Genomic DNA, 10,789 nt, shown 5'->3' with positions numbered 1-10,789 from the left:
CGCCCGGCCGCAGCGCCCCCCGCCGCCCGGGAGGAGGCAGCGCCCCCCAACGGTGGGGCCCGGCGCCAGGTCCCCGCGCTAGCAGGGCAGGCGAGTTCCGAGACCCCAGGCCTGGCTTTTTCCTAGCGCTGATCCCCGCGTAGAGCACCACTGCCTCCTCTCCTTGGTGCCTGGAGAGTGAAAATACCCTATCCAAACTCTAAACCCTCATCGCCTCCCTTTTTCTACGTCTCCGTTCCAAAAGCTTCTCTTCAAAACGTCTGCAGTTGTAGTTTTACAAAAAGTTGTAAGATTATTGATTAATGTCTCCTCCACTAGGCTGTGAGCTTCCTGAAAGTGGGGATCTGTGTTTTCCCACACGGCTGTATCTCCCCTCTTCCCACTCTTCCTGGAACAGATGATAGGTGCTTAATAAAGCCTATTTGAATGAGTGAATGAATGAATAAAAGAACACTTGAGGGCTAGACCGCTGGTGGACCCTTCTGATAATTCACTGCTGTCGCTCCTTCCACCTAGACGGCCACATGAAGGAAGTCACAGCATCCCACTGCACTCTGGCACCCCGGGCCTGTTTCCTGAAGCCTGTCCTCCCCAACTTTTTCTAGAACTCTGTCACTCCACACCCTTTTCCAAAATCCTCTCATCAAATGCTCCTGCCCAAGAATTCTCATCAAACTAAAATTTCCTACCCCACCTCCCCCTGCCCCAAGACATTAGAAGTTTTGGTCACCCCACTTTCCCTCCTCAATACAGAGGAAGCCCTCAGGTTCCAGGACCCTTCAGTTTCACCCTGTCTCCCATCCTATCCCATCCCACCCACTGCCTGACCATAGCCAGCAACCAAGCACAACCCCCAGGACAGGCACATGGTGGGGTTCAGTAATTCCTTGATAGACAAATGGGAAGGAAGGAACACACAGGATGTTGACAACTGATCTAACCTAGTTTGGCCATTCAGCAGTCATCAGTTCTCTTGATAAATAAGGGAGATTGTGTGTCCTCTTTTCCAAAACCTCACTTACTGGTACTAGATTATACCAAAAGCAAGCACTATACCAAATGCTGCCAAACGTGTAATATTTGTTAGCTAGGAGACACAAAAACAAGATGTGACATGTTCTTATAGTTTTGGGGTGGGGAAACCCGCTTTGCCCTCTAGTAAAAGGGTCGCTTGGAAGCTAATGAAATGTTCCAGTGGCAGGCCAAGACCCCACATCTGGGCAAGGTGAATGAGTCCCTCTGAAGTGGCACATCATACAACCAGCAGGCTCCAGACCTCCAGTATGACTCTAGAGACATGAGGCTGCAGGGCTTGCAAGGGCCTTGGCTTATTCAGTCTTTCTAACCAACTACCTTAGTTGTCTCTGGAGTGTTGACCCCAGGAAACTTCACATGCTAACAAACCACCTGAAGGATATATATAAAAGTTTATACGGTTTATACCAAAGTCTTTTTAAAGTAAAGCACCACAGTCACAATGATTCAGATACACAAAGCTAACTGAAGAAGAAAAGGTCAGGAATTTATTCAAGGTCTTTTTGACCAGATCTCCTTAGTCATCAACCTCTTTACAACAGGAAGGGGAGGGTCAGCATCCCCTCACACGTTCTTCAAGTACAAAAACAGGAATTAGACTTAAAATTTGTCTTCATTTTTTCTGGAATCCCCAGTATGCAATTTTTGTCAGTTCCACCAGAGAGCAACCTTTCCGCATTTATGCCCCTACTTGGCAAAGCAATTGTCTCATCTCAGCATAGATGCCCAACTGCCACTAAGTCTAAGCAGAAACAACTTTTGAAGCTTTTATGACCCCCCAAAATACCCCAGACTCTGCAAAAGTGTCCCCACTTGAAAAACCTATGGATAGATCATTTTGGAATTACCAGAGAAAGTCTCTGGGATCTTAGGTGGGCATTCTTTGACTTCTGGCTATAAAGCTGACAACGGCGATGCTGAGGTGAGCCCTCCCTCCTTTCCTGGCCCCCCACCGTACAGCTGTTGGTCTAAAGTGGCCTTAGTCGGGTTCTGGAAAGATAGAACTTTCACTGGGGTGAAAGAACTACAAGAAGTGGCCTCTGGCTTCATGGCCCTGTCTTTATGCTGCCTTGGGAGAACTGAGTGTCAACTTTATGTCAGTGCAACCTAGGGGCATGACAAACACCCTTGCACCAGGCTAAGACAGGAAGCCTGATGATTTCCCAGGTTGTTCCATTAGTATCAGTGTGCTGTGATAGTTGGCACATCAGATTAATAAAGACACCCACAACCACATTTAAGTGCCTTACACATTCTGAGGACTACTAGGCCAGCACTGCGGGGGCTGGTAACAGGCACATAATAGAGGAGTCTGAAATAAATGTTTCCCCTTTCTAATAACTGAGGGGCCAGTTAATGCTGAAGATATCTGCTCCTCTTTCTTGGCCTCTACAGTACCTTACCTGTCCACTCCCCACTCTAGCTGGATCAAGTTCTGTGTGCTGTCTGCAGTCCTGCCAGACCGTAAAGTCTGTATATGGATCACCATCTTATCCCCAGGATCTGTCATAGAACCCATGCTCAATATTTGGAGACAGAAAAATGGCATAGTGCTATAGGTGCCTCCTCCTCTGTGGCTGTGTCTTAGCAAGGCTTGATCCCTACCTTCCTCTCTAATTATGTAGGGTCAGATTCAGGGATTGATGTGTTCCAGGCCCATCCTAGAAATGCAGACAAGCCATTCAGAACATCTGTTTTTCTTTATCAGAAGCTGGTCTGTGAAAGTCTTTGATGTTAGAAACTATCTTCCAAATTCATTTTTTTATTCTTTTAGTCACTAAATAAATCTGATACTAATTGTGCAAAGCACTGTGGAAGGCACTGTTGGGGAAATCAATATGTGTACAAAATAGATACTTCCATTTAAATATGTGTGTGTACATATCATATGTATGTATGTACGATGTAGCTGGAAGAGTGAAGGAAAAGAAAAGCTCGCCAACCAACCAACCAACCAAATACATCACATCACTCATATGTAAAAATCCTTTATTGTTGAGGAGTAGAGAGAGACGTTATGTTTTTAATACAGGACACTACAGAAACTCCCGGGGAATCTATAGTCAATGCCCATTGGGATTGGGAATAGTCAGTATACAGTTTCTACACAGGGTGTTGTAGGAAGGATGGGGAAGGATTCAAAGCACAAGAATGTTACGAAGTTGGGGAAGAGAAAGGGAAATAGGAGAGTATGCACCTGGGAATTGGGACAGGGGAACAGTGTCTTCATGATGCGGCCCAGCGGTCCAGAAGAGAAGTGCTGAGGACCAAAAAAAAAAAAAAAAAAATCACATCTTATGGATTCAAAGCACAAGAATGTTACGAAGTTGGGGAAGAGAAAGGGAAATAGGAGAGTATGCACCTGGGAATTGGGACAGGGGAACAGTGTCTTCATGATGCGGCCCAGCGGTCCAGAAGAGAAGTGCTGAGGACAAAAAAAAAAAAAAAAGAAATCACATCTTATGTCCTGTGACGCTCTCATCGATCACCCGCTGGTGGGGCTAGGGAGAAGAGAGAAGGGAAGTCTTAACTCAGTTTTCCCCAAACCCTTTGAATTAGAGGACTGAACTCTGCTAGCGGAAGGTGCTTGCAACTTCGAGCTGCTGTATTTGTCATGCTATTCTAAACAGCTGTGTGTTTTTGGTGGGTTGGGGGATGCAGAAAGATGTGGTAACCAAGTTTACAGCATCCTAGTACCCTCATGAGCCAGGCATCCACACAGTCCCATATGAAGCACCCTGGTGCTAATGCTCTCCCTGCCTTGGCCAGTCCCTCCTCTTCCCAGAAACCTCCCAGAAGAAGGACAGGTCAGGGGATCACTTCCTTTTTCAGCAGTTTCACATGAACAAAATAAGATGAACAAATGACCTGTATTGATCCATCTTGTCTAATCTCCTTTAAATGCTAGCCCCCAGGGACCTTATGTCCTATTCTGCCTGGTACCTAACAGATTGAGAATGCTCCATCAGTGATGAGATTATGAAGGCTGCAATCATGGACCTGGTCCCTCTGAAAGAGCCTGGATTCACCAGCAAACATTAAAAGATTTCCACAATGCACTTGTTTTTGCAATTTGTATAAAATACTATAGCAAAATTGCTCTGTAATTATCTTTATGGCCAGTGCATAACGCTGGAAGAGAGTATGTCATCCAGATATAGCTGCCTGTATAATTATCTGGCCGTTGGCTGGACTGAAATAACCATCTAATGAGAGCAAAATGATACAGTAAGTACCATGTAATCAGCGAGTTACAGTTATTACAGCTCTTTATGCCCTCTCACCCAACACTAAATGGGGGGCCAGACCCAGTCTCTGGTCCTAGGAAGTCACACACAGGTGGTATCATCAAGAGCCATCTCCTTGGCTTTTCAGCTGGCTACCTCAAGACCAATGAGTATGGGTAACAGTGACACACAGAGAGAAGCAGGAGTCTCTCTGCGATTATTGAGCCTTCCCAACCCGTCTCCCCCCCCCCCCCTGTCTTCTTTCTTTGGAAGAACTAAGATATGGTTTCCAGCTACTCCCCATTAGATTTCAGAGTTCCTTGCATTTTTTCCTGAATCGTCCTTGTATATGACTAACATCTAGACCTGGTGACCCAGGATTCTGAATAACTGAAATGTTCAGACTACCTGGGAGGCAAATGCTTCGTCTGTGAATTAGATGTGGTACCTGTAATTATCAGATAATGATCTCCCCATCTTTTGGACAGGTCACAAGAGAATGAAGTCCAAACAATTCCAACTTCTCTGAAGTTGCCCATCAGAGAAGCCCCAGGGGAAGCCCCTCTCCCCATCTTCTACCACTCACTTCCTCTATTCAGTAGTCATCTAGGGTCCATGATACAGGGCAGAGAGATGAAAAAGAGGATGGTGCACGTGCATGCACATGTGCCTCTGAGTGTCTTTGTGTTTGACTGCCAGTGGGCTGGGCACCGGCAGTGTATTTTAGGGCACATGTATGAGCATTAATGCCTGTAGCATCAGAGGAAATGCACAATCAGCAACACCCACACACATGCACACACACACGTACAGTCCCCTTTCCTCTCTCTAACCAACAATCCTTACCTCATTCTGCACTGGAGGGATACTTGAGGGTTCCAAAACTGGGGACATTCTTTTGATTCACATCAGTAGGAGTGTCTGGGGTGAAGTAAATAAATAGCGTAGTTAGGAGCAATCTTTCTGAATGTGACCTTCACCCTGACCCAACAGCAGAGGGCTGGCTATGAGGGGCAGCAAGAAGACGGATTTGGGAGAATGGGGAAGAAGCAGAACTTCCCTGTCCCTCCCTCCCAGCTGCAGCAGGACTATGAAGGTCTCCTTACTCTGCTCCTAAGGAGCACTTGGCTGTCAGTCCAAGCTGGTTGGGAGGAAGCAGCCAAAGGACCCTCACTGCAACTAAGAAGAGACCTGTCTTTCCCTCTGGTGACAAATACAAGGCACTTGAATTCTGTCATTTCCTCACTGCTACCCCAAACCCTTCCACTGTACCTCCATGCACTCCTACCTGGCTGGATGTTCCTCTTGCCCATGAGTCCCACAAAGAAGTCATGCATGTCACCTGCAGAAAAGGGCCAACATTGTCAACAGTGATGATGAGGGAACGATGCATTTCCCCAGACATGTGTCAAGACTTCTGAGACTGGGTTTCTGGTCTGTTTCTTCATCTTGCTGCAGCTCGACTCTCCACGGCTAGCAGGCATATCCCCTTAAGCCCAACCTCTCTGCCCATCTCTCCCTCCTCCACATTTCAAGAATTCTCTGCCCCACCAGGTGCCTGGCTTAGAATCTTCATGGCCACCAAGAGGTCCTCTTGGTCCCCAATGACCAGCCAATGGAGGTAGAGTCCACCACTTCCTTCATGCCTGCTTCCTCCTCAGTCCTGGCGGCCTCTCCCATTCAGGAAAGGCTGGCTGGGCAGTTACAGCTGGCATATTGTCTGTGCCCGCGAGAGTCCACCACTTCCTTCATGCCTGCTTCCTCCTCAGTCCTGGTGGCCTCTCCCATTCAGGAAAGGCTGGCTGGGCAGTTACAGCTGGCATATTGTCTGTGCCCGCTGAGATGGAGCCAGCCAAAATGGCCCCTTGGCCCCCTTCCCATGGACATCTAAGCAAGTGGTCAGCAGAGACAGGGAGGGAGAAGGGGCTACTCACGTTTCTGGGGAGGTGACAATTCCTTAGGATCTGTGAAACCAAGAACAAGTGTGTAAATGGAAAGTGAAAGCTGGAAAGGAACCATTAGAGGAGGGTTCAGATCTCAACCCTAACCAATTCACTAAGCCATGTCTTATCTCCCTCCCACCTGAAGGGGTCTCTCAGGCCATCTAATCTTCAGAATCTGTCCCTTACCCCCTCTCTCCCCAGGGCTGCTTCCTACCCATGCTAGCCTTGCTCAGCACTTTGAGTAATTCTTCCAGAGAGAACGAGCGGCTGTCATAGAGTCTCTGAAGCAACGACGGGGGCAGCTGGTAGACGTCCGAGTACTTCTAGGGGAAGGAAATAAAGAGGGCTGAGAAAGGAGGCTCACACCCAATCTACTCACTCTTTTTCCATAAGAAACAGCCTCCTCCTGAGCCTATCACAGCTGAATCCAACATTCTATTCCTTTCAGGATTTCCTCTGGTTTACGCTGGAAAAGAAGTGGGCACCCCAAGTGCAGTCTGTGGACCAGCAGTAGCACCAGCACCACTAGGGAGCTTCCGAGAAATGCAGAATCTCATTCTACCCCACAACTACTGAGAAAGAATCTGCATTTTATGTAGACTCCCCGGTGATTCATATGCACAGTGAGATTTTCCCTGGTGAGAGGAAAGCATTGGGCATCCTTGTAGTCTGGCTAACTGTCCTGGTTTGCCCAGGACTAAGGGCTTCCTGGGATGTGGGAATTCCCATGCTCAAACTGGGACAGTTGTTTACACTATCTCCCAAGCTCAAAGGGGTCTATCCCCTGGGGCCTCATCCCAGCTCCTGCCAACTCTCAGTGAGAAGAGCCATAGGTTCTTTTCTCCCTGGCATATCAGGAACCAGTTTGCCCAAGGATGTGGTTGTCTACTTAGTGAGTGAGCCATGAAGTCCCCCAGTCTCAAAAAAGGTCTGTCAGAGCAGGTGTCCTTTAGTCTGTGTTCCATGACTGACTCACAGATAGGACTCAGTTCTGGGGACGAGTGGCAGTAGGCAGCTGGGGCATACCTGCAACCCTGAGATTCCACCACTCTGTGCTATGTCCACGGATGTTTCTCTCCCTGTTTTTCCACTGCCTCTCACTGTCTCTTCTTCTCCATGGCTATCTGCCTCTGGTTTTCTCTACCTCTCTCTTTTTTCTGCCCTGGATCTAGGATCTCAGGAAGGCAATATGCTCAGAATGGTACCCTCTTTTCTCCCCCACAACTGAACCCCAGATTCTGGAGCTGCTGCCCAGCAGTGCTCTTGATTGTCCTGGTGATTTTTTATTTTTTTATTTTTTAGCAACTTGGGCACAGCAGGGCAGTGGGCACAGACCAAACACCCAGTTAATTGCAGCTGCAGAGACAATGATAGTGATGTTTGGCGATTCTCACCTTGAATCTCTCTCCAGAGCCCAGGCATCCTGGGGTTATTGTGCACACTCAGAAGTGCATTTGCACAGGACACAACTCCACACATAACTACCCAGTTGCCTAGGCACACACATCCTACCCTTTTCCTGCCCCAATTTCCCTCATCTCACAGACCCTTGGGGAGAAGGGATTGGATGGCAATCCTTCTCTTTCATTGACCAAAAGGGGCAGAGGGGACATCTCATTGCCTAAGGTCTTGCAGCAACTTTGTCTCACAAGAACCCGGGTACCCTGACTATCTAGGACTGAAACCTTGCTGCTCCAAACACAGGGTGAAGCCCATATTTGGCAGTCCCTGGGTGTTTTTTCAATGGGTTCTGGTCTTTTGGATCTGGTGCGACTTCTGCCACCTGCAAGGCTGCCCTGGTGATCTCTCTATTGGCCCAGCACGCAGCTTCCCAAGCAGCTACTTTTCCCAAATGGTTTGAATACTCAGCCCACCTCCTGTAATGAGATGCTAAACAGATTTGAGCTGGAGAGGCAGTTAGACTTCCCATACTGAATTTGTAATAAGTCCTACCTGTAATCATCTTAAAAGCATTTGTACCAATGTAATTACTATCATTTCAAAACCTTGAAGATTTCTTCCCTACTCTCCCCCAGTACCCCTACCCTGACAATTCCTATTCTTTTTTAAAGAGGAACTTTGGAAATCAGGACTCACCTGGTTTTTTGGTTTTTGTTTTCCTATCCTAAGCAGTGAATAGAGGCAGATAGGGGGAGGTGAGAAAAAGGGGAGGGGTTGGGATCTTAGAAGCACCTGAGGTTACTGGGAATGAATGAGCAGAGGATAAAATAATTTATTTAAATTTCTTTTCATTTCAAAAATAAAACACATGTAACTGGTAGGTAAAATAGCATACAAATGACCATCGGGGAGAGAAATTCTGACTGTATTTCATACCATCCAGGAAGTGGAGGGAATCTGTCCCCAGCGAAGGGACAGAACCTGAGCCAGCCCATAGAGGACCTTAGACCACCCCAGCTCACCCCTCGCAGTACCATCCAATCACAAAGTCACCAGTCAATCAACCAAACAGCAAATTTTTAGGGCACCTTTTATGTACAAGGTGTCAAAGACATGCAGCAAGACAGAGACAAAGACGTACCGAGACAGTGGAAACATGAGAGAACCAGAGAGGCAGAGAAATCCAAAGGGAGACAAATTCCCTCTGATGGATAACCCACATAACTCCCAGCCTGGCTTGCCTCACCTTCCTTCCTACAGCTGCCCAGACAGGTGGAGCCCCAGGTTCCCACGGTGTTCCCAGTACTCTGCCAGGGGGTGCCTTACCTTGCTGTGGTCCCCTCCAGGTGCCATCTGCTCCTGTGACTCCCCACAGACAGCCCCAAAGCTCTGAGGCAGGCTGAGGGCCAGGATGGCTATGAACAGTAGGGTGCTTCTCATGGTGCCTTGGAGGGCAAAGGGACAGGACACAGGGAAGTGGGGGACAGAAGGAGAATACAGTACAGTGAAATTCAGGAGACGCTCATGACCAGCAGCCCAGCTTGACCTGCTTCCTCAGCCTCCGCCCCTCCCCTCCAAACCCTGGTCTGAAGAGAGAGCAGAGTCTCTCTGAGCAGGGGTACATCCCTTGGGCTCAGTTTCCCTGATCCCTAATCGGACATCTCCGCGGATGTGCACCTGTAATGAGCAATGGTGCAATAGTGCCAGGGTACTCAGGCTCCTAGGGAAGGTGATAGATTTATAGGACATGCACTGGGCTGTTTCCTTAGTTGGCTTGAGGAGGGATCCTGGATGCTATTTTTAAGTACTAGATAACCCCAAGACTCAGGCAAAAACTTTCCAGTATGGAAAAAGCAATCTGCACCCACAAGCTCCATACTTAACCAGCTCTTGACCCTACAGGCTCTTTCTGCTCACCTTCCCAGTACCCTGCTCCCCTATGGTGAAGTCTGCCATCTCCTTTACTCCCTCCTAACTCTGGCTCCTGTCCCTTGGTGCCAGCTGCACTCCATCCAACATTCTCCCACTTGTGCCTACCTGTGGAGCAGCTCTGAGCCTGGCGCTGGATGGTCTGACAGGATCGGAGAACTGGCAGGGAGCACTGCCAGCTCCTACACACACCGGTGCTGCTGGTGCTTCCAGGAAGAGAGAAACAGATTGGAGGGGATGGGGAAGGTGGCAGGAACTCAGTCTCAGCTCTCTGATAAAGGCTCTAGGAGGGTCTGGGGGAGCCGAGGGGAGGGGCTGAGAGTCACCAATCCCAGGGTAGCTGGAAGGGAGGGGGAAGCTGGTGGGGGAAAGGAGAATGCAGACTGCAGCAGCCACACACACACACACACACACACACACACACACACACACACACACACACACACACACACACACACCCCACCCACCCCCACACACACACACAGTCACAGATCCTGCAGTGAGCTGGAGTTGTCCAGCAGCCCACTTTACAGCAGCACCTGAGCTGGGTACTCTAAGGAATGTTGTGTATGGTTTGTCACAAAATTTCCATGCAGGGTCTAGCTCAATAGGTGTGAACTCTGGACCTCTTTCCCCTCCTTGTCCATCCACCAGCTCCTTGCCCTTTAAATCTTCAGGTTTGACTGCCAGGCTAGAACAGCTTCAGGCAGGTGCCTCTCTTCCCTTGCCACCACCAGAACCACCAGGCTAGGACCCTGAGGACTGGGAGGTCTTCAGGTTTGACTGCCAGGCTAGAACAGCTTCAGGCAGGTAGGTGCCTCTCTTCCCTTGCCACCACCAGAACCACCAGGCTAGGACCCTGAGGACTGGGAGGTGAGTCTGGCGTCCCCCCCACCCCCAGCCCTCATTCTCTCTCTGTCCTCCTCCCAGCAGGAGCTGCCCCATCACATTGGCCCTCAGCCAATTGAGTGTGAGTACTTCCCCCCTGCTGTGGAATTCAGAGACTTCTACCTGCTGTGTAATGCAGTGTGTGCCTCCTTCCACCACCTCACCAGTGCTAATGCCTCTTCCCCTCGGCCTCCCCACCATGTTCCTTCTGACTCCTGAATTAGCCTGACTTAGTTGCATCCATCTAGAGCTCTAACTTTTATCGTCCTGCTGTAATCTCAGAGAGGTGGAACAGAACACGATGGCTGAACTGCAGCCCTACCCCGCCCCTGCCCCAGCATTGATCTCCTAATTGCTTCCCTTTTC

General features: G+C 48.9%; 1 protein-coding gene across 1 annotated transcript; it reads right to left on the bottom strand.

The window, feature by feature from the left end:
- Nucleotides 1-3,347: 3,347 nt before the first annotated feature.
- TAC3 (tachykinin 3) lies at nt 3,348-9,724 on the bottom strand. The gene is made up of 7 exons (XM_008579677.1): nt 9,644-9,724; nt 8,933-9,051; nt 6,420-6,528; nt 6,197-6,226; nt 5,551-5,604; nt 5,109-5,183; nt 3,348-3,460 (listed from the first exon to the last, which is right to left on the bottom strand). Exons 2-6 carry the CDS (start codon nt 9,044-9,046, stop codon nt 5,110-5,112), a joined length of 381 nt encoding a protein of 126 aa, XP_008577899.1. The 5' UTR covers nt 9,047-9,051; nt 9,644-9,724; the 3' UTR covers nt 3,348-3,460; nt 5,109.
- Nucleotides 9,725-10,789: the final 1,065 nt, after the last annotated feature.

Source organism: Galeopterus variegatus, unplaced genomic scaffold (assembly GCF_000696425.1).
Source record: "Galeopterus variegatus unplaced genomic scaffold, G_variegatus-3.0.2 Scaffold1936, whole genome shotgun sequence".
In the NCBI taxonomy this organism is placed as follows: Eukaryota; Metazoa; Chordata; class Mammalia; order Dermoptera; family Cynocephalidae; genus Galeopterus; species Galeopterus variegatus.
The sequence above is the reverse complement of the archived record's forward strand: the minus strand, read 5'-3'. Positions and strand labels throughout refer to the sequence as shown.